Here is a 23,745-nt window from a genome sequence, read left to right as displayed (position 1 = left end):
GTTTTAGTCTTCAAGGTCTGATTTGGAAAAGATTAGTAGCTTTGACGGATATGTAGACATTCAAATTATGACTGTGGAAATTTTCAAAAGCGTAGAGTATACCTTTAAGTAGGTAATACATTTATGTCCAAAAGGTGTGGTGAGATAAAATGATTTAAGAAGTACATTCTTGCGTTATACTTGCTAATTTTATTTGACATAATCAGTAAAGTTACAACTTTCATATGGTTTTAAATTTTTTCGTCTCTGTTTATGTTTACGGTAACATCTACCGTATGTTGCACACTCAATTCTTATATTTCATGATAAAAAGGAAATAAATATATAGAACAAAAACTGTACATAGAAGAATCTTGAATGTTGTATTGTCTGCAAAAAACTAGATATCTTTATTGAATATCTCGTTACTGTTGATTAATATGTGAAGTTTCTTAGCAGTGTTGTTAAGAAATTTAATCTTTCTGTTCCCTCCATCATATTTAATTTATTTTTGATGTTTTTCCAGAAATGTGCGGAACCTTTAGTCAGCGACAAGGAATTGTATCCGACCTTCGCCCGCACTTTTCCGCCGTCGACGCAGGTGGCCAAATCTGTGATCTCGTTGATGAAATATAACAGATGGAAGAAGTTTTCACTGGTTTACGGTTCATCCACCAAGTACAAGTCCATTGCAATCACAGTCGAGAATTTGGCAAAGATGCATAATATGACCATTAACAGTAAACTTTCGTATACGGAGCCGCACTTCGGCTACACGGAGTCCGAAAAGAAAGCATTTCAAGAAATCGTCAGTGAGAGTTTTGAAGGCACAAGAAGTAGGTGGTTAAGCAGTAATAGTAGAACTTTCTTTCCTTTTTTCCTTTGTGATTACATCATCTAGCAGAGTTTTCCTAAAGTTCCCTTTATCATTCGAGAAGGTTATCTTCATGAGAAAAAGTCGTGATTTTGCTTTTTTTCTTTTATTCCTCTGACATGCAAGAATATTGGTATTGTTCCCACAGTATCATCAATAATAATCCATTCATGTCGCGTTGTCCTTCGTATTTCTGCTGATTCTGTTATAATGAACAAATTAACATTTACGTGACGACTCCAGCAAAAAGATTTGCAGTTGCTTACAAAATGATGTAAAAACCATTAAGGCACCTGCTCCACGTTCGTGCATCGTTCTTGGGTTAATGAAGAAGAAATATTGAATCCGCTCAAGCCTTTAGATCTGAGAGCTCTGTATAGATGATTGAGTGCTTTCTTGATACACGGAGTAGAGATCGCGAATCTTTTTTAACCTTGCTGAATGCCCTCAATAACTGATCGATGATCCACTCGGTTCTAACCCACGATAACATACCAGTACAATCTCCTAGGATAAAGAGATCGTCCGTTTTTGGTCAGGAGCTCACAAAGCAAATCTGATACAAAACTTACCTCGTAAATCATTAAGAGCCATTAAGTTGGTTATAAATGAAAACACATCTGGTGTCCATAACAATTATTATTCTACCGCCGCTGTTGTGGACCGAACTCTGTTAATCATATCGTGTATTGTTATTTCAGTCTATGTTCTGTTCGGTACTCACCACGCTCTCATATCTCTGATGGAAAACTTAGACAAATTGGGTGTTCTGGCCAGTGGGAACTATTCCTTGGTCTACGTGGACCATGACAGCTACACTTCTGTGCAGAATGACCCTATAATGTTTTTTAAGCGTAAGTTCATTACTGTTATGATGTATTTGATTTTTTTGCTCTTGTTAGGTTGTTTGCCTTTTTTGTCTGTCCTGCTATTCGTTCTTTTTCTCATCTATTTTTCCGTGCATTAATTCTTTAGATTGTTATTTTTGTTGTTGTAACTTAATTCATTCATTCAGTAATTGATTTGATTATATCAATTGTCTAAATTCTTTGAAATGGAGGAGGGAAAAGCCCTCAAAAACCTAAAGTTGCACGCTTATTTCCAGTTCATGTGGCTTAATATCTGTAATGTCTAGAAACATCAACGCGCAGTTCCCACCCCATACCGAATTAGCTCTTGCCTGTAAAACAGTCTTGCAATTATCAAGCACTGGAGGATTTGAAGGAAATGAGAAAGCTGACAAAATTTATCTTTAATGATGACAACTTATTCATTTAGTGATGTTTTTGCTTTTTAAGCAAATCTTATGCTACGCTTGTAGGGGCTCATGAAACACTCAGTAGTCTAGCCGTTACGTTCCTAAATATCGATACATTTATAGTTACTAGATAGATTTTAAAGACCTTTCTACCCTAAATCAAGCTGAGCATCAAACGGATCTCATGTAAAGAGCCAACAAAACGTCTAAGAGCAATTCAACATATTTATAGCCATTTTAGCTCGAAAGTCAATTATTTTCGTGATCCCATTTTCAGGAATAACCGACAAGCCAGACTCGCGACTGCTACTGAAGGCAGCTCGCTCGCTTCTTGTCATCGTCAGCACAAGCTACCCTGACAACCAACGCTACAAAGATTTCCATGACCAAGTTAACAAGTATAATGCGTTGCCACCATTCAAGTTCCCAGTTTTCCGGGGACATCCAGATTTTCCCGAAAAGAAACGAGTAAGTGTTTATATTATGTATCTGAGAACTAACTGGAATAAGAAAGTGCGGGATTTTACAGATTTGCGTAAATCACTCGACGAGACGGGGCTGTGCAAAAGAGATGCATTGATTTTGTAGATTTTGCAAACATGCCACTAGATATATTACTGTCTTATATTTTAACCATCAGCTATTTTAGCTATACTCTTGGGATTGAAGTCTGTTTGCATGGTTACGATTGTGTGAAAGTCGATGATGGGCCATTGCTGTTAGTGTCGATATTTTCCAGATATTGTCCTAAACCTCTCCCTGTAATGGATGACAACTGGTGTAATCGGCCTCCCATCCAGTTTTACCAGTTAAACGTTCAAACATAAAAACAACAACTGTTTCAAGTTATATTAATGATGTCTGAATATCAAAGTCCTTTACATCCTTATTTTTCTTCTATTATTATGATTTTTCTCTTTTTTATTAGTTTTTTGTGGTATAAAGGATCTTAACGCTCCTATTTTTCATTTCAGATCATTTTATACTATAATAATAATATTTAATGTTACGATTATTTATATTTCTTCAGATTTCCGTGTATGCTGCATATCTTTACGATGCAGTGATGTTATATGCAGACGCACTGCAGAAAGTGGTGCAGGCGGGAGAAAACATCACTGATGGAAAAGCCATTATTTCCAAAATTCTTGGTCGCACTTACATGAGTAAGTTATAAAAGTCAAGTGTTAATTAATTATAAGTATATGTATATTAGTTTTAGACGCTGTTTATCCAACAAGGACACACGACATACAGGTAGTTTACGTGGCTCTTTCAAGTTGCATGATATCATTTACATTTAATGATTGTGTACAGTGTACTATGTGCCCAATTCGTGTATGTGTTTTTGAATATTAAACGTCACGACTTTTAATTCGTTTTGATAGCCATTTAAAACAGCTAAACGTGTGTTCTTTTCCGGGCTTCCATAAAATGCATTCAAATGAAGACACGCTGTTGTCAGAAATTGTTGCGAATTGCAATTTCAATATTTTTTTTATCTTATCTTTGATTTGAATACATACGGTTCCCTGAAAAACGAAACAAAATGGGAAAAACTTATCTTAGCAAGAAAGAATTAGGGGACATATGATAATTTTCCTGATGGCCAGAACAACTACTTATTCTAGGTCTATAATAGATGTTTCCTTATTTTTTGGAAAACTTTGTACCAAGAGCATGTCGATTAGAAAACCTTCTTGCTTAGAGATCCATCCCTGTTACGTACGATAGATGTACTAGGTGGGCGTCAGTATTAAAATGTGTTTAGAGACCCGGGACCTACAACTGGGACAATTGGCATCCAATCAAATCTAGATAAACGTAGACTCATCAAGATAACTCAATGACCAACCACCTCCATTATTTCTTTTTTATCAAAGTAGAAGCCATCTGTACGGTTTATGGCAAATGCACCATGTGTCACCAGAACAGCTTTAGGATTAGAGATCTGTGTTAATAATGGTCTATGGGGTCTGGAAATCGAAACAGTGTCCGTTAGTTATAAATATCGAACGGCGTTAATTTTTTTAATATCATCATTTGGTATATTAGGTGAGGGAAGACCATGGGTACCTCGCGATTATTAGAACATGTGCGTAAAAGGGGGACTTCATTTCTTTTCTTTCTGTAATTTCCCTGGAGGTTCTTCGAACTGAAACACTGCCAAACCATTCCTCCATTAACGCGTCTAATAAGTCTTCAGTACATGATGGGGACATTCACAAGGGTCGGTTATTTCGCACAGCGAGATGTTAATAATGAGATTCGTTATTATGCGTGGTACTAGTACATGTATGTCGGTTACTGTGTACGAGACATAGACTTAGCTTTTGTTTCATGAAATTTTGACAGATTATGATCAACATTTACATTCAGTGGTAGAATTTAGCACATGAGCACATGAAATATCGCTTGCACTGTGAACACAATATTGGATCTCTTCAGTAGCGGAGCAGGGGTGAAAAAGTTGCTCTGAATTACTCCCATTTACATATGGTATATTCTAGTTCAGGATGTGCTAGTTCGTGTAGGTTATCAAAAGCAAAAGGGCTTTGATGATAATATGGTTCTCCGGGGATTTACAGGAACATATGTCCAATATTGTTCCTCTTTGCACTGTTGCCAGACAAAATCAGTGAATGAATCGATATTAGAACGAACGGCAAAACATAAAAATATGGCAGACTTCCGAGTATTATATCCCATCCGGCTAGCTGACATATTGTGACAGGTGTGCTCTTGGACATCTTGCTAAGATGACCCGATCTGATTGCCCGACACATTTAAGCATGTTTGTACACTTACCATCGTGATTCATTAGTTGATTGTACATTGACTTTTTTAGATTTTTTTATGCACATGTACCCCATATGAACCATCTGATTATAACTATACAAATATCGAGGTCAGATAAAATGTAGAAATAAAAATGAAATAGAAATCAATCGATTTATAATTTTTATTGTCTGTCATATATCATATGTGTTTAGGTATTCAAGGTTTCTTGTGCAAGATTGACAAGAACGGGGACGCAGAGGGAAACTACACCGTCCTCGCACGTAGACCGTTCCACTCCAAGAGGGCCAACTACTCCATGTTGCCAGTCGGCCACTTTATCATAGAAGAGAAAGAGCAATTGCCGGTAGGTATTGTGTACTTTACGGGTTCACTAGAAAATCTGTATTTTGGGGTGGGATTGGGGTGGGAACTTGGGGTTGAAGTATGGTCGACGAAACACCCATATCATTCCTTTCTCGTACTGTAAGTCCTCCATTGGGTTTTTTTGTGTCTTCTCCATTCTAAAATTTCAAAAATTATTCTCACCAACAGCCATACAAAGTATCAGTAAACAAGCCAACACAGGAATAAACTGTTTGATATAGGCCCTATTTATTAGCCCGCTTATGAATTAAATTGAGTAAATAATTTGCCATTGTTACTTATTATTGTAAGCATTTAATATTGTGACCGTAAGAATGAAACTTTATATTAAAAATTCAGTCTGGCAAGCTGTCCCAAATATGCTGTATTCATGCATACAAATTATTGCTGTTACCAAACAATTCTGCGCCTCCTACATGTATACATGTATTTAACTTGTGATGTTGCAAAGAGGCCGAAATATATCGGTTAGTTGTGTTTTGTATATCGTGGGTTAACTAGGAAATATGTAATGTGGGGATGGGATTTTAATTTGTACGAAGAAATGCCCATATAATTTTCTCCGACATTAGGATCTCCTTTGAGTCAGTATTCCGAAATATATCTTAAAATAGACATGTTGGACAGACTCGTTTCTCTTTATACCTTTAAACCACCTGATGATTATACAAACAGGCTAAAGAAAATGTTTCCTGGTTTGTTGAGTAGTCAGTATACTATTAATCGGGCTTTTGAGTGCACTCGTTTAAAAAACACTTTGTATTTCCGCCTATTTGTTGCCGTTAGCACAAAAACTGGGTTTCATTAACTGGATTTTAGCCAGAAAAGAAGACACTGCATTTACTCTGCGTCACACGTTCACAGGTGTAGGTCAGTTAGAGCCGTCAGTATTGCGCTGACGTTACGAGGCATGCACCATGGACCGGTGTGACGAAACTGAGCGTCTTTGTAACAGAGAGATCACTTTTTGGGTTCCTTTGAGAAATGGCCCCATGTTCTTGAAATTGAACATTAATAGTAAGATGTAATACATTCCACCAAATTACACGGTATTTGTCACGAACAAGTGACTCGTTAGTAACCTTCTTCTGGAAAACAAAAGTTCCAGAATAATCGGTTATTTCACCAGTTAACGATTCTTTCTTGCGGCCATGATAATTCACAGCTGTCTTACTTGCCTTTTGGCTCCTGTCTGACACTTAACCTTTAACCATAATTGGCATTCACCTGGCTATTCCGTGTAGGTCAATGCTAGGAAAGACTTAGTCATTAACCTGAAGGTTGGATTTTACAATTGCATTATGACATACTTCCAAGTTTTGTCACCGCCCCGTATTTTAAATTTGGCACAACGTGTGAGTAGTATTGACAGATTTCTTGATGGGATATAAAAATGTGCCTCACGATTGCCTCAGGGAGGATGCTTTAAACTAATAAATGTAGGAATGTGAAAGAAGTCTGTAAGGGCATTGACAGCGAAACGACCTTGTGAAATTGAGTCTATTTTTCCATCACAAACATTCTAGCGACTGTAAAAAGTTTTGTTAGCTACAAAACAAGAGTGTTGTGGTGTCACGCCAATGCCACATGCGTTTTGGTTCCATATTGCAGCAGTTCCAGCTTTTCTCCGGCCAGCAGATTGACTGGATTAACGGTGCTCCCCCGCTAGACGAACCGCCTTGCGGATATAGTGGAGAGAAGTGTCAGACACCTAAAGGTAAGGCTAATACTGTGGGGCACGAATTAACACGACGAGCATTACATATTATTTAATTCAAGAACTTCCATTTGGAAATGATAATTTACTGGTAGTTATATGTACATGTAGTATATGACATGCTACATTAATAAACATCTTTTTCATTTATGAGCAGTATTTAGTACATGAAAAATATGAATGAATCGTCATGACAATCCTTTTATAAAACAAAGGCAAATTAACTGCAACGATTTTCTCCAGCTGTTCAACCGCTTGTGTAAATTGGTATGGCGGTGGAAAGGGTTAATAATAAAAAACATGTTTCTTAAATTACAATATGCAATGACTTTATCTTCCATTTATATCGCATTTCTAAATTGACATTTAACAAATGCTTGATATGAAATGCCTTGATAATTTTCTACAGATTTTACAATGGAGATATCCTTTGGCGTGATAGGGGGGCTGCTGTTGGTCACTGGGGTCATTGCTCTATTCTTGTACAGGTAAGATCTTTTAATTTGGTCCATGATATAAGAAATGCTTTTAAAAAAAGATTTGAAAACGTATGTTTACTGCTATTTCATTTAGGTTAATGAATTCCGCCGTAGACTGAGTGAGTGGTACACGGTTGTTGTTGCCTTGAGAAACTGCTGAAATTATGTCTAAAACTTTCTATGTCCCAACTTGGAATGCTAAAATAGGACAAATGATTAAAAGATAATTATGTGTACAGCATATTCCAGGAACTAAATGTACATGCATTTAAAACTAGAGGTAAAAAAAACAGAACCTATTTTCACAAAATTGGCAATTGTGTAACACACGTGTACTGGGTACACGTGTGTTTCTTGGGTGAGATACACGTTTGTTACGCAAATCTTTATCACGAAATAGGAGCATTATAGCCTCTGGTCTTAGGACGTTCCAATGCTCGTCACTGATTTTTGGCTACTGATTTCCTATTCTTCCTCAAAACAGCGTGTGCTTACTGACTAATCAATACCGATGATGTAAGCTTAGCTTTACCAAAAAAATAGTTCTGCCTTTTCTTTATTTTGAATAAAAAGGCTAAGGCCTACCTCTCGAAGATAAAGACGATTTTGTCTCTTTACTTTTCAATCATACGGCTGCGTCACGTAGCGAAGCCAGTGAAGGACACACCAATATCTGGGTTAATTTGATCAGATACTGACTAAGACTGCGCTTTGTTATCTTGTTTTTCCAGTTGTCATGTTAATTGATAAAAACTGAAGTGAACAGGGACCTGTTGTAAAAAAAACCTGTGCACTAAAACTTATCTAAACATTTAGGTCACATTATTGCCCACCTCAACACAAGATAAATCAGCCGTAGTCTAATTAAATATAACATTGCGTCTGTTTAAGAGCAGGTGGGACGCATACCTAAGGCATTAAAGCAATACGTACTGTACTTAGTGGGCCACTACATGTATGAATATCTTGAGCAGATTTAGACCAAACTTTGGTTCTAAAAGTTCAGACCAAATTTAAGCCTATAGCCGTTTTGAGGAACCTGTCTAAAGACCAAAGAGATCGCTTGTACTTTGCAAAAATAACATTTTGTTTCACCAAAGAATGTAAGAAGGCAGATAATTCCTAAACTCACTAATATTATCTGTATCATACCCAAGGTTATTATGCGTTGTACACCGTGTCACACGTGTTTACCCGACCTTTTGATAGAATGAGGAAACGCGCTACTGTGCATGTAATCACTTTTGCATTTTAACTGAGTTGATCTTCATTTGTAGTTTGTGCATCGCTATATGTCACGAAATGTCAAGGCATGTTCCTTCTAATGTCATCTTAATTAGTGAATCACTGATTAAAAACCAGTCTCCCAAAATATATACTTTTTCCTATGACAATATTGTCTTGCCTTCTGAGCTCTTTCCATGTCGCCCACAGATAATAAAATTTTGGAATGTATGGTCTCTTTTGTGTTTATAGACTTCACAATATTAACGATGAGTTATCCAAAAGCATTTATTTTTTTTTTCCTGTACAGACAGCGACGCTATGAACAAGAAATAGCTGGTTTACTGTGGCGAATCAACGTGGATGAGATCAAAGGTATCTCCAATGTCTTACTGACAGAGGATCAATCCGGAAGCAAGGTATATTTATTTTCCACGCATTAAGGACGCTTTCATAATCCACTTTTGGCATCTTTCCTAGCATTGCACTATTTTCACGTAACGTACATGTTGGATTACGCTCTTTGACCATGAGGCGCCGACAATGTAATATAATAGTTGCTTGCCCCGTTCAACCTTTAGAATGAGAAGCAATCTTAATACGGGTTTCTCAAGAGCATTTTTGAAAAATAATACTCCAAAATGAAACATAATTGTGTATTTAGGTATTTTTTTGAAAATAATGATTTTGTTTCAGATGCAAATCATAAACTGGTTTATCTATTAAGTGGCTCAGTGTACACACTGTATCTATGTTACCGGCAAAGCTACAGAGACATTTATATCCATTCCATAATTCCATGAACGTATTTATATTCATTTATAAGAGGAATTACGATTACCCAGCAGTATCCTACTTTTCCGATATATTTTGTCCAGACGTTATGATAACATTAATGTGTTAGCAAATATGAAATATTGCAAGCATATGCTGTTCGCTTATAAGATGAAATGCATCCATATGTTTTCATTATGTGACAGTGGTAACTTTACTTACAGAAAACCATATATCTTAAAATAACGCGAAGAAAATAATACTTTTCTTTTCTCTCTCTAACTACATGAATAACAATAGTTATTCCTGGTAGAATGAAAATTGCGGATCGAAAGAAAGAAATGAACAAAACGGCGCACTAAAAAGATGAAGAACGAATGAAACAGCCGTACGGGTGTACATGTCATCGAACGAACAAACAAACAGACACACAAACAGTCACGAAATATATATCCTTTTCTTTAATTACAGGTAACAATCATCAGTACTCCAGGTTCCATGGACTCGAGACTATCTTCCAACTTCCATACATTTACTGCCACTGGTACCTATAACGGCCAGGTGGTGGCGCTGAAACAGATGTGCAAGAAAGGCCTTGAAATAAACAGAGACATGAAAAAAGAAATGAAAGTGGTAAGTTGCTTCATGTGCTTACTACAGTTTTGTAAAATAGCAGGTCTGTACCAAACTATCGTTTCTCTGTGACCGGATATACACGACGAAAGGGTCGACAGCACTAAAGCAACAAGTACGTGTAGGTGCCAAACAGTGATTGTTTTATGATACTCATAATTAAACGACTCCTTGGCCTTATGACGTGTTTTTTTTTCACGAAGAACCTTTAGTTTTTCCATTTTATAAACAGATTTTAATGCAAATCGAAAATATAAAAGATATATATTTCTGAAGAGGGTTTTTAATTTTGTGAAAATTCATTCTTACCTTAAGGTAAATCCTTTCAGAGGGGTGGGTGAGACAGATGCATCTCTTCCTACTTATTTTCATGTCTGAACTTGTCACTGATATGTCACGTTTCTCATGATTTCCCAAATGTGTATTTTTATACAGACGTCCTGCGCGGGATATTTTTCAAACCTCTTTTTCTATCCCCCTCGTATCCGCCTACGTATAATCCAACATCCGTCAAAATTACCCCATATTTTAAAAGTTTTCATGAGGTACTCTCTCAGTTCATTCCTTGATTGCAACTTTTGTAATTTTCCACGCGGAATTAACTAATACGTGTATCTTTAATTGTTACTGACTTACGAATAAGACTTTGATTGGAATGTGTATAAATGAACCAAAGCTGTGTTTTCTGCTTCAGATGAAAGAGTTCCGTCACGACAATATATGTCCGTTTGTCGGTGCGTGCGTTGGCCACAACTTTTTTATAATCGTCACAGAGTACTGCGCCAAGGGCAGTTTACAGGTTTGTTAATGTTAATAATTAAAATTGTAGAATAGACATCGTGATCATATAGAAGGATCTGATATAGGCAAGTAATACGTACTTGTAGTGAAGGTTCACCTTTCGTACCAAACACCGAATTCAAGACTGTAGACTCTTGAAGCCAAAGGTGATGAATATTTCCAACAGTACTCAATCAGTTATCTTGATTAAATTGTCCCTTTTAGACCCTTTTACATTTGTCAAAAATAAAAAGTGTAAGTGAAAGTTAAAAGGTATATACTGTACATTTTATGGCAGTACAGTCCAGCCCCTATATGAAGATTGATTGTTCTCCAGGGTGAGCTTTTAATTTTTCGCAGAGGTATGTCATTGTTAATGTATTTGTACTCACATAGATATAAATATAATAAACTGTATTTCAGGATATCCTTGAGAACGAGGACATGAAGCTTGATGCGATGTTTATTGCCTCTCTTGTATTTGACCTAATTAAGGTAAGATTTGTCAAGTGTCATGTCGGTGCAACATACGTTTGTTAAAGTGTCTGTCAAGAATATATATAATAATAGTTTTATTGCAGAAAATCACTGCTTGCATTTTATTGCATAATGATATAGACTGACAACTTTGAACGTGCAATGCAATTTGATACAGAAAATGACGCATTCTCTAGCATTACATTTCAATGAGATTCCTAGTTTGAATCTAGAATCAAACAGCTCTGTTGTTTTGTTCTCTCTGCGCCCTCTTGGGTATTGTGTTTTGACAGAGGATCAAACAATAATATCCTGTTGACTGGCTATTAATGATTTCATTTTTGATCCACATTTACTTTCAGGGAATAATGTTTCTGCATGAGAGTAGTGTTTACTATCATGGTAATCTCAAAAGCACCAATTGCGTGGTTAACAGCAGATGGACACTGAAAATCACAGACTTTGGGTTCTTGGATATAAGGAATAAGTTACTGGAACAAGAAAATGAAATTGTTAAGTATAGAAGTACGTATATTTCAAAATCTTTTTCGTTCACTCTTAGCTAAGCTTTCCCAATAACTACATGTATTCCGCTCAAACTTCATAGTGCAACAGTTATTCCGTTTGCAACTTCGTGGCAGTTCGTCTGTCTGTGTGTCTGTCTGTCTTCCTGTCTGTCTGTCTGTCGATCTGCCTGACAACAGCGGGACGACCGTACTTGGTTTTAAAGTTTTATCAACATATAGTGCTGGAAATAAAATGTATTTCGCTGATGATAATGAAGCATTCGTTGAACAAAAACACCTTGGCTGTTTTACAGATTTACTTTGGAAAGCACCGGAACTGTTGCGTAGCCCAAGTATACGAGGCAGTCAAGAAGGAGACGTGTATTCTTTTGGTATCATTCTTCATGAGATAATTACCCGAGACGGACCTTGGGGAGATACTGAATTAACAGCGAGAGGTACTGGATCAACCATTCTTTAAAAAAAAATAAAATAAAGCTAGTCAAAAAAGGACATATTACAAAGCGTTCCCTTCGTGAGAATTGTTTTATTTATCCTGATTTGGTGAGAAAATATTTCTTTGTGTCGTGGCTGTGGGTGGGAAGTCTATGAAATTCACTGTTTGAATCAGGTAGTGTTGCTAAAAAAATTAAGAAACATTATGAGTACTGCCAACTTCGGCCTCCGTCTTTCCTATTGCTGATAGGAAATAAATGTATAAAGTGTATTGATTAAAACAACAATTACTTTAGAAATCGAAGAGACATTCTCGGAATCAATCGCAAGAATGGCTGCTTCTGAGCCAATTGGTGAAATGATATTTTGGAAATCATTGGGCGCAGGAGTGTAAACAAGGGCAAGTTTAATTTCCACTTAATAACAATTACAGGGTCTATTAGCAGTGAGTGGAGTGTCTTTTGCCATTATGCGTTATTGACAAAATAAGAAAGATAGCTCCAGTTTGCAGAGTTGGGCGTCGATTTTAGATTAAACAATAAAGTGACATACTCTGTGATTGATGGTGATTGGTGTGGATTATTGAATTGAAAACATCGTTGTATGTCAATTCATGCCAGGCTTATTGTTTTGACGTGAAGTTTTACGAGTGCCAACACTTATTTCTATTTTGATGAAATTTGCAAAATGTTTACATCTATTAACAGTGTCGTTTTCGTTGTTGTTGTGCTTACACTTGTCACTTTTTCTCCTCTTATTATTACTTGTCAGATACATAACGCATTCTAAACCTCTTTTTAAAGAATATTTATTAATGTTATTGTTATTCTATGAAGAGATCATTGAAAAGGTCCAAGATTCGTCAGAGGCGGAGCCATTTCGTCCGAAGACATCCGGTTTGCAGTGCCAAGACTATATAGTACAATGTATGGCCGACTGCTGGAACGAAAACCCGTTCCTAAGACCGGATTTTAAAGAAATACGATTTCGGCTGCGTGGGATGAAAACCGGCATGTACGTTTTACAAATAATTATAATCCTTATTACCTTTAACTTTAGCTTTTGATATCTCTTTGCCGTCCAGTATCATATACAAGTACCATCAGGAGACTAAAGGAACAGACAGAAAGTTTTAAAACGGGAGATACAAAAATAGGGCGTTTGCATACGGAAGAAAATCGTCTGTTATTTATCTCCTTAAATTTATTTTCAACCTTGGTAGTGTACTGCTTCAATTGTAGATTTATTGCACTGTATGTCAACATACTATATCGTAGACATAACAGCACCTTCTGCAAATGTTCATTATGATTAATAGGAATCTTAAGCATGATACGGCCACCCAATGGTAAATAGGGGTGCGTTTAAGAAAGGGTCTCCTTTCATTATTTCATTCGGTTTTGTTTTTATCAGGAAGTCAAATATATTTGACAACATGATGGCAATGATGGAAAAGTATCAAAGTGACCTGGAGTCTCTGGTGGACGAACGAACTCTCCAACTTATTGAAGAGAAAAAGAAGACAGTGGCACTTCTGCACAGAATGCTTCCCAAGTGAGTGTTAAATTGGTATTTTTGTAAAATAAATGTACTAGTCGGTTTTCTTTACATGGCCCGATGTATACCAAAAATATTGACCCCTCGAGCCCATATTTAAGTCAAAAATTACATTTTAGATAATCTTTACAAATTGTCTGTATATATAAAAACCCACATTAAAAGTAACAACTTCTTGCAATGGCGTTGCCTCTATATTCTGCAAATGTCTTGGTCAGCCTTTATGCATTTTAATCTGTATGTGCGGTTTGCATGACCAGTTGCAAGAGTGGTCTGTACTGCCATTGTGCTGCTTTTATATGCATCCAATCAATTATGTAGGTCCGTAGCTGATCAGTTAATGCGAGGTGAACCAGTTATACCAGAAACATTTTCCTGTGTGACCATTTACTTCAGTGATATCTGTGGATTTACTCAGCTTTCAGCTAATAGTACTCCAATGCAGGTAGGTAAAAGTCGGGTCTCTCTCCCTCTTTCTCTCTCTTTTTCATACACAGACACATACACACACACACACGACGTAACAAGACGAAACAAGGTACAGCCACACTTGTTTGCAAGAAACGTTCGACAACGTAAAGAATATTTACACTCGTTTTCATCATACAGGACAGATTGTTTACTTTGCCTATTTTTCTTTGTCTATTTCAACGAAGTCTTATCGAATGGACTATTGTTAGTAACTAATACTTCTGTTAAAATAGCCCGTTTAAACTTTAGGTTGTCAATCTCTTGAACGACCTGTACACGTTATTTGACTCTATAATCCGTCACTATGACGTGTACAAAGTGGAGACAATCGGAGACGCCTATATGGTGGTGAGCGGGCTTCCCATCAGAAATGGCGACAGTCACGTGGGAGAGATTGCGTCCATGTCGCTGCATCTTTTGTCAACACTTAAAACTTTCCAGATAAGACACATGCCGGGAGAAACGATTAGACTTCGCATTGGCATGCATTCAGGTGATTGTTCTTTTATTTATTTGAAGTTTTGACAGTTACTTTTGAACATAGTACCCTAGAAATTATTGTTTTGTTTTTATACGTTTGTACACCTTTTTAAGACAACGGTTCAGTTTCACAATAAGTCTATATCGGAATATTTTATGTTATTAGCTTCATATGTATTACTAAATGGTGCCATATGAATATAGCATGCAATATATATTTATTTCACAAAAAATCTATAATTTATTTTACCGTCTATTAGTCACTAGTTCTATTTTATGGACAAGGTGCTCGGATTACTGACCCTAAAACAGTAGTAGTAGTACTAGCTAGCAATGTATAAAATTTCGTATACTGATTGGTTTGTTTCAGGTCCGTGTGTCGCTGGTGTTGTCGGGTTGACAATGCCACGGTACTGCCTTTTTGGGGACACAGTGAACACAGCTTCCAGGATGGAGTCACACGGGGAGCGTAAGCTGCATTTTTATTACATATTTAACGCAATAAACCCTTTAAATCTATGTAATGCAGTTTTAACACCCGCATCTGTGGCATGTTTTCTTTTTATCATCAATAGATTAAGCATTGTGTTTCAATCATATTATACCATTCTACTATCATAACTACGCATGTACGTGTACTTACATATACCGTCATGGAGTGTAAGGGTTATCTAACATACGCAAATAATGTGTTATCACAAGAAAACATTTCTATTTTAGCTCTAAAAATCCATTGTTCTCAAGAAAGTCGTGATCTCTTGCTAAGTCTTGGAGGATATGAAGTAGAGCCAAGGGGCAAGATTCACCTTAAGGTAAGGCTGGAATTCGGAAATGTTTAAAATTAGATGGGTTTTAATGGTGTTTTTTGATATGGAAATGTATTAAAGGTGTTTTAAATGATTCTGTTTAGTTCTACATGTAGCTAACAAAGGAAACCGGATCAATACACATAAGTGTTGCTTATATTGAAAACAATTTGGCACATCTATTGCCTCATTTTATTACATTGTCAGTTATTGATGGATTGGCATTTTGAACATATTGACAAAATCTGATATATCTAAAAATGTCATAATGTTAAATGTATGAGTAATGTACCATTCGTGGCAGATTTTGATTTTCATATATTTATTCACCCTTTTTCTTGGTTACAGGGAAAAGGCGATCTGTCCACTTATTGGTTGACATCAGAGAACCGCTCCGTGCGCCAGAGACGCCTGAACCTTCCGGTTCTTGAGAACCCACTTCAAGTTAAAAAGGGACTTAAACATCAAAAAACTTGCACCAATGACCCCTGGTCCCCTCGACCGCCCAATGGCCTTCATGGGGAACTCTCAAATTCTGGACGTCTATATTCCATTTTCCGTGACGATTGCTTCCAACAACCTTCAACGGTGTCTCATTCTAGTCCCGAATTCACCAGCCCTGCGACATTATCCAGGCGGAGTTATTCGACACGTAGTCCAAGGTTTAAGTCCAGAGAGCTATTTAAACAGTGCGCCACTATACCTACTATGTTGGGCAGTTTAGTTAATGATACAGAGAACATTGATGCCAGCGAAACTGATAGATTGTTGCCAATGAAGATGCTGCCGACCATAGAAAGTAGTCCTGGTTCTGAGGATCAGAGTTTGGGCCAAATGGACGACAATGGGAATACAAAGGGAAGCGTAGGTAATGGTGGACCACCACAGTCGAGTGAGGTAGCTGTTATCTCTAACAGTTCAGTCAATATTGAATGTGATGACTCGGCAGAGAGCAAACTTTGACCAATAACCCGATTTTGTTTGCTTTAAACACTTTGCTGTTGTCTTTTTTACATTTTAATATTTATTAAAATATCAGATGCCCATGTTTTTTCAGACAGCTTAAAAGTAGACCAAATCAATAACCATATGTTGGAAAGAATTTTAGTACATTAACTTCATTAACCCAGATTTAGACATTTCAACAAATGGGGATTTTTTGTGTAAGTATGATTCAACGAGTTTCATTAGTGCCCTAAATATACATTGTTTAGTTTTTACGTTGATATGTACTCTTGCAAAAACAAATTCAGGTAATCTAAAAGCATTACCAAAACATTTAAGACTGTTAACATGGTGTAAGGCATGGCAGTTTTTACCGTCAAAACACACGTTTGATTGATATTTTTCTACTAGGGCTTGTTTTACGCAATGTCTTTAGCGCTGAATTAAAGTCCCCATATGTTTTCACTACATTATACATAGATTTGTCAAAGTACATTTTACATTGTGCCTTTATGTCGCGAATATTGTGACGCTGGGTTATACTTCAAAAACATACCGTGTGTTAAACATTCATGTATTTATTTTTTTTAAGTGTCCACAAATGCAAAGTAGAAATAGATTTTGTCTAGGCCGGATGATTTCGGCTTTTGATAGATGTATTTCCAACCTTCGCATTCTGATAATGGGCATTGTTTTCTAAATAATATTGGCATTTTGATACGTGGGGTAAAAAACTAACTAGTCAGCAAAGGGTAGCTATGTAACTGCACATGTGATCACTTTTATTCGGTTGTAGGAAATGCAAATGTTAAATCAAATTCAAGGAGCGAATTCTAACGGTTATTTCAAAAATGTATGTGCCATGTCAAAATTGCTTGAGTGGGTTGAAAACTGCAATTATTAAGATGTATATTTTTTATCAATTTGACAATTTATCCGCTTTCATCTACATTACAAAAGTGACATTCCAGTGTATAAGTAATCAAATAAAGATGCGTTAAGTATATAATGCTAACGGTACAAATGTGCAGCGTATGTTGTCGATGCTTCTATGTAAGTTAAATAACTAACCCTACACTATTATGAAATATTTTTCAAAAAGAAAACGTGATTGAGTAAATAAATACTAACCTTTAATTTCCCAGTTGTCAAATAAATAACAATACCGCTACCCCCCCCCCCCCCCCCCCCCCACACACACACACACACACACACACAAAGCATATGACTTACATTCTAACAGAGATATCGGAAACTGTATTGATTTGGCAAAGAGAGACTATTCTTGAACTGATAACTACTCGAAAATGTCAACTAACTAGAAAAGCACTCAGAGAGGGGAAACCACCGCCAGACAGCTGAATTCTCATTATTGATAATTATTCAATCCATAAAGAATTTTAGCCAAAAAGCAATCGAACCTATCCTTAAGGAGTGATAAAAATCCGATCCGTCCATTACCTTTGACTTCAAAATTTTAACTAACAAGTCAACAAAAACAAACATTTCAGCGGAGGTACCAGGAATGATGTCTTTTCTTGTGATTCAATTGATTTGCTTGGTTGTAAAGTTTCTTCAAACACTTGAAATATGTTATCGGGTAGTAAAAAGACATCTGTTGACAGAGAACGCATTCATCTAGGTGAACGTTTTCAAGATCCAGATTTCAGGATTTTTATTCTTCATTTTGATAGTTTTTTATATGGTCTAAATGCGATGAGATATTGCAAGCTACTTTTCAGGATTTTCATTTTTTACAACTTTCACCCAAGCGCATTGCGACAAAGATGATTACGTGATAATATGTAAAATATTTACAAAGTTGCACTGACAAAGCCATGGTTTTAAGATAAAACATTTTGAATGACTACCTCACCGCCAACAATGCTGAGATGATTTATTCGATGAATATTCAGTTAAATGTGCGCTGTGTAGGGTTTTCTCGCGAAAAGAAATCATACTGATTTTCGTTAATATTTCAGAAATTGTTTTGGGATAAACGATACATGGTTCATTAAAATGTATTAAACTAAACATGACTAAAATTACTAAAAATCAGTTTTTAAACCATTTTATGTCGATATATACAAAATAACATTGTTTAACAAATGTAACATTATTTCAGTGGAGCACAAATACATAATTATTTGAGAGAGAGAGAGAGAGAGAGAGAGAGAGAGAGAAGGGAAGTCGGCAAAAAAGAATACGTCCCAACATCCACAAAAATAATAAACTTTTTATATATCCATAAATGCATTCTATAAATTAAACAGTGTCGGTTATATACGAACAGACTACGTTTGTGTGATTATCCAAAGACGTGCTTCCAGACAATCCAATTAATAGTTCTTCTTTACGAATACTGAACTTTTTTTCCAACGAACTCCACATGTACAGAACATTGCTTAAAAGTTACGAATTTGCTACATGTAGGACCAGTGTAACACAATACAATTAACGTTCTTCACACACGAGATTCCCAGTTGCCACCACAGGCCGAATTTTGAAAGCTTTTCTTCATACCTCGAGCCTCATTCCCGATGGGGAAAACGCCCAATTTCCATCCATGTTGAAGATCTGATGTGAAGAATATAGGCGAATCCATTTTTGAACTCCAGTCACTACTGCCTTTATGATGCTGGACGGCTTTGTTATTGTACAAACTCCAGTTACTGTTGGTCATACTGCTGTGTCTCGAAACTGGTCTACAAAGACCCTTCTCGCCTAGGATGGTGTCTAAGTTGCATGTAGAGCTCGGGTTGCCGTTTGAGATCACTGTTTGCTGCTCAAGTCTACGCGAACGGAATGCTGCGTCTTCCGACAGTAAGAAGTAAGTTGTCATCTCTCCTTTGCCCTGTAATGAAAAGTCCGTTAATTTTCGAATTAACAATCTCTCTCTCTCTCTCACACACACACACACACACACACACACACACACAGTTACACATGCACACATTTAAGAACAGGTCACTGATAATGGCCTTTTACCTTTACATGAATGTTTCCCCTCTCCTCAAGTTGGTATCCACCAAGCTTATCCAGTATAAGCTTACAGGCCATGCTGATGTGTATTTTTAATGCTGAAAAGCATAAGAACTGACATTTAGAGATACCATTGGCGCTGACTGATTCAATTTACAAGTAACATTATAATATGATTGTGGTCATATCTAAACATTTCTTTCAAAAGAAAACAAAATTAGCATATATAGTATTTGTTGACGTCACAACATTTTTAAAGGATTCATGTCAATTCACCGTGTAGATCTTAAGAAAAATATAAGTATTACTACTGATGCATCTCAGAAGATCTACATTACAGATGTCAGATTACAGATGTCAAATGTCACTACTTTACAGAAGATCCTTCTGTTACAGGAAAAGTTACAGGATTATATTTGACATCTGTAAAGTAGATCTTCTGAGATGCATCAGTAATAATACTAACATTTTTAAAGCAAACAGATGGAAACAATACATTTTTGTACACACCTACGCCGGTTGACTCCATCCTTGAGGCCGTGTTGACTGTATCTCCAAATAAACAATACCTAGGCATTTTCAAGCCAACAACGCCGGCCACACACTGACCTGAATGTAACGAAACGACATCAAAAGTTACATTTGTATGTTTCCCAGTCAAGCAGGAGTGGAATAATACTAAATATATGATACTTGTTAGATAAACAGTACTAAGATGGAGAACTCAAATGATAAAAAAACGTTTGAAATATTTGAAGCACGTCATCTGTTGTTTAAACAAGAAAAATATAAATACATTTAAAGGAAAATGTGGAAACTGATAATATTCCAAAAATAGACACAAATTTCTATTTATGCAAAGTGGCGTATAACAGAACAGTACAATGTACTCAAGGGATAGAGTAATATAAGATTCAAAGGGCAAATATCATCACCATAACACAACGCTTGATCTCAACTTGAAAACAGGTACCTGAATGTAAACCGATTCGCAGCTTGAGCATTTCATTGGGTTTGTGGCGTATTTTGAACGTTTTGATGGCGGATAGCAACTGTAATGACATGGATGCTATTTCTCCTGCGTGGTTGTCACCATTGCGTAAAGGAAGGCCGCTCACCACCATGTAGGCGTCCCCTATTGTCTCCACCTTGTACACGTCATAGTGGCTGGTAATGGAGTCAAATAAAGTGTACAAGTCGTTCAACATGTCTACTATCTGGAAAAAAAAATAAACAGACAAATTGGACAGTTTCCGCTATCAAGTGGTAAATACAGGCATTTAAGGTTGTTATGGATGTGGCAATCAATACAGTAGTTATCACTGGTTTCTTACAATGCAAAATTTAAAAACACGATATTGTGCCACCAGCTATCGTATCCATTTTCTGCTGCATGTTTTTGACGGCGAATCTCGCACTTAGCGTGCAACAAGCACCTTCAATCAATACGCCAAGGCCGTAAACGATCACGTCTCTAATTTGTTGTTCATTTGTAAACCGCAGACCACTTCTAGACCTTCACCCACATGCAGATAAATACCACGGCATCCTCTCCTTTTTACACAATCACTCTTAGGAACGCTGATTGATCTTTGACTGGAACACCACAAGAAAAATAAATAATTAAAAAAAAAAAGAATTCTAGTTTTTTACCTGCATTGGACTGCTTTCCGCTGACAGGACAGTGAATCCTACAATGTCACTGAAATAAATTGTCACTGAGCTATACGTCTCCGGGCTGACCCGTTCACCTCGCTTCAACTGATCAGCCACACTTCTTCATTGCAGAACATGGAAAGGAAATGTGAAGGACACACTTATCACAGTAATGATCAGCTGGAGACGTGCATTGCATTACAATCTATCCAAGAATAGCCCATGAAATATTTGAGCAATACATAAACAACTCTGTATCAATAATAATAATAATAATAATAATAATAATAATAATTTCTTCAGTTAATATATATGTAAAATATACATTAGAAATTGGATTCTGTCCGAGCTCTTAAAAGTGAAATATGTGTGAAAAAATAAAAGTAATAATAATGATAAAATAGTTAAGTTTAAGATGTGGAAATAAAACGGTAAATGCCAGTGTATTAAAAAGATAATTAAAACTAAATTACAACGAGAAACAGCTAAATAATAAAAACCTTTTGAAACCTGTCTTTAAAAGTTGTCTCTTGTGAGCAAGTAGAAATGTAAACAAGCTAAATGCAGGATGATAGAAAGAGGCTGATAGCTTGTGACATTCGTTTCAATTTTTTTTAAGGACATGTTTTGAGACTGAACGTTGCACTCTGTTATCCATTCTTTTCAACAAGTACCCTTTACTGCCTCATCTTCTCAGAGCTCATATTTTGTCACATCTAGCACAATGTCATTCTCACAATCCTACCGTGGCAGCATTCTAAGTAACAGGAGTTCGGTTTTCTTCTTTTCCTCTGATAACTGCATGGTCCTGTCATCCACTAGGTCCTCGAGGTGGTTAGAATACTTCTCCATCATAGCTATCATGTTGTCAAATATGTTGGAATGCCTAAAATGAAAACTCGCTCTGATGTACCAAATGCACACGCTATAATTGTTGTTTTTGCTAAGAACACTAGTATATGGACACGCTAAAATTCCAGGAAATCGATTTACAAGAAAGAGATATTGAGATTCAGATGGCAATATAGCAAAACGAATGCACTATATAGTGCAGGAGTATATGTGTGCTTGTGATATTAAGATTAATGAAGCATCTGCAAGCAACTCACAAGCCCTGTTGCATGGACTTCAACATAGTTCTGATGCTTTTGAAATCCGGTCTGTCGTCTGGGTTCTCTGTCCAGCATTGTTTTATACAGTTCACGATGTGTGGCTTGCAGGACAGCAGGTGCGTTTCAGGGCGGAATGGCTCCGTCACATTACTCGTGCTCTTCACATGCTCAATGATGTCTATGAAAAGGCCATATGAAGTTTAGTTTTTTGTCACTCATCGATACTTGTATTTTTAAAAACAAATAAGTGTGTTCGCGTTAAGCCTCTCTATAAAAATGAAAACATATTATAGAATGAATGCCTTACAGTATGAATGTTCTAAGACATTTGAACATAGGGACCATTCAGAATGAGAAGAGCCTCCCCACGCATCGTCCCTGCAGGGGCACGGTAATTAGATCTCGGCTCAATTCGTCCGGTCGAGGGACGACGCGAGGGGAGGCGTGTGAGAGGCGGAGAGACCATTACAGGATAAAGCGGCCTTCCTTTCATGTAGGTCCGCCATATTTAGGCCATGGACCAGCTAGCACTAGGCTCTTCTAATTGTGATTGATCCCATACATGTACCTTGTGGTGACATTTTGGCATCTCCCCAGGGTCCGTTTCTCGCATGGACCTCGAACAAAATGATTGCAAAGGAATAAACATCACCCTTGGGTGTCCCCTGGGGCGGTCGGTTCGCGCTGCGTAACAACTCAGGCGCAGTCCACAACAGATCTAAATAAGCAATGACCGTATAAGTTGGAGAAAACTGACCCAAATATATACATTGTATGGGTTGTTGTAAAAATGGTAGCGCTCTTGCCTTCAAGCATCAATCAGGATATAGTTGGCTTTTGTTACTAATATTGGAATTGATATTTGCGCGTCACCAATTTATCATTTTCACCATTTCAATATCAATTATTTTCTAATTTAGAATTCAAATTCTTTTCTATTGTTTTCATTTACCCTTTATTTCTGATGAAAAAAATGTAATTTGTCATAAAGGTCTCATTCGTAAAATAGGGAAAATACATATCCAAAAGGCTTTTTAAATCTCTGCACAGCACAAGTAACAAAGAAACAAAGTGTACAAGATTCAGAAGCATGATATTATATTGTTTTGTTTTACAGATACCTTTCGTTTACTATCTGGTACACCGTTGAAGCGTTTTCCAGTTGTTTCAGGTCAGGTGAACAAAGCTTGGCAAACAGCTTACCTTTATAGTAATTCAACCCATCAACACTCTGCCTTCGATCTGTATGAGAATCCAGGCTGTAAAGACCAAAGTCGGAGATCTGCAGAACCCATCTTGTATCCACCAGGCAGTTAGTCGACTTTAAATTACCATGGGATCCAATCCTACTTTCATGAATAAATATCATTCCCTGGAAATATTCAAATCCATCTAACTATTTTGTAGATAGTAG

General features: G+C 36.7%; 2 protein-coding genes across 5 annotated transcripts in view; one reads left to right on the top strand and one right to left on the bottom strand.

Moving 5' to 3' along the window:
* Window positions 1-17,596, top strand: part of LOC106154559 (guanylate cyclase 32E) — a 40,569-nt gene extending 22,973 nt beyond the window's left edge. The window contains exons 3-22 of the mRNA XM_087005397.1: window positions 506-815; window positions 1,555-1,707; window positions 2,389-2,579; window positions 3,142-3,277; window positions 5,105-5,256; window positions 6,888-6,993; window positions 7,403-7,481; window positions 9,007-9,115; window positions 9,942-10,103; window positions 10,798-10,902; window positions 11,307-11,378; window positions 11,723-11,885; window positions 12,181-12,324; window positions 13,159-13,336; window positions 13,736-13,876; window positions 14,201-14,324; window positions 14,600-14,843; window positions 15,201-15,299; window positions 15,551-15,642; window positions 15,985-17,596. Coding sequence (XP_086861523.1) covers window positions 506-815; window positions 1,555-1,707; window positions 2,389-2,579; window positions 3,142-3,277; window positions 5,105-5,256; window positions 6,888-6,993; window positions 7,403-7,481; window positions 9,007-9,115; window positions 9,942-10,103; window positions 10,798-10,902; window positions 11,307-11,378; window positions 11,723-11,885; window positions 12,181-12,324; window positions 13,159-13,336; window positions 13,736-13,876; window positions 14,201-14,324; window positions 14,600-14,843; window positions 15,201-15,299; window positions 15,551-15,642; window positions 15,985-16,599 — 3,375 coding nt within the window. The 3' untranslated portion in view covers window positions 16,600-17,596. The remainder of the gene's footprint in view (window positions 1-505; window positions 816-1,554; window positions 1,708-2,388; window positions 2,580-3,141; window positions 3,278-5,104; window positions 5,257-6,887; window positions 6,994-7,402; window positions 7,482-9,006; window positions 9,116-9,941; window positions 10,104-10,797; window positions 10,903-11,306; window positions 11,379-11,722; window positions 11,886-12,180; window positions 12,325-13,158; window positions 13,337-13,735; window positions 13,877-14,200; window positions 14,325-14,599; window positions 14,844-15,200; window positions 15,300-15,550; window positions 15,643-15,984) is intronic.
* A 1,201-nt stretch (window positions 17,597-18,797) lies between these two features.
* The window catches only part of LOC106154520 (guanylate cyclase 32E), a 33,528-nt gene continuing 28,580 nt past the window's right edge, over window positions 18,798-23,745 (bottom strand). For all 4 annotated transcript variants that reach the window (XM_013528882.2, XM_087004933.1, XM_087004931.1 and 1 more), the window contains exons 13-21: window positions 23,535-23,703; window positions 22,900-23,049; window positions 22,329-22,509; window positions 21,965-22,105; window positions 21,217-21,340; window positions 20,537-20,780; window positions 20,074-20,172; window positions 19,570-19,661; window positions 18,798-19,435 (exon numbers count right to left, since the gene is read on the bottom strand). In XM_013528882.2, coding sequence (XP_013384336.2) covers window positions 19,046-19,435; window positions 19,570-19,661; window positions 20,074-20,172; window positions 20,537-20,780; window positions 21,217-21,340; window positions 21,965-22,105; window positions 22,329-22,509; window positions 22,900-23,049; window positions 23,535-23,703 — 1,590 coding nt within the window. In that variant the 3' untranslated portion in view covers window positions 18,798-19,045. The remainder of the gene's footprint in view (window positions 19,436-19,569; window positions 19,662-20,073; window positions 20,173-20,536; window positions 20,781-21,216; window positions 21,341-21,964; window positions 22,106-22,328; window positions 22,510-22,899; window positions 23,050-23,534; window positions 23,704-23,745) is intronic.

This window comes from Lingula anatina, chromosome 2 (genome assembly GCF_051362555.1).
Source record: "Lingula anatina isolate TDL-2025a chromosome 2, LinAna3.0, whole genome shotgun sequence".
Classification (NCBI taxonomy): Eukaryota; Metazoa; Brachiopoda; class Lingulata; order Lingulida; family Lingulidae; genus Lingula; species Lingula anatina.
This window is presented reverse-complemented; position numbering and strand designations above follow the sequence as displayed.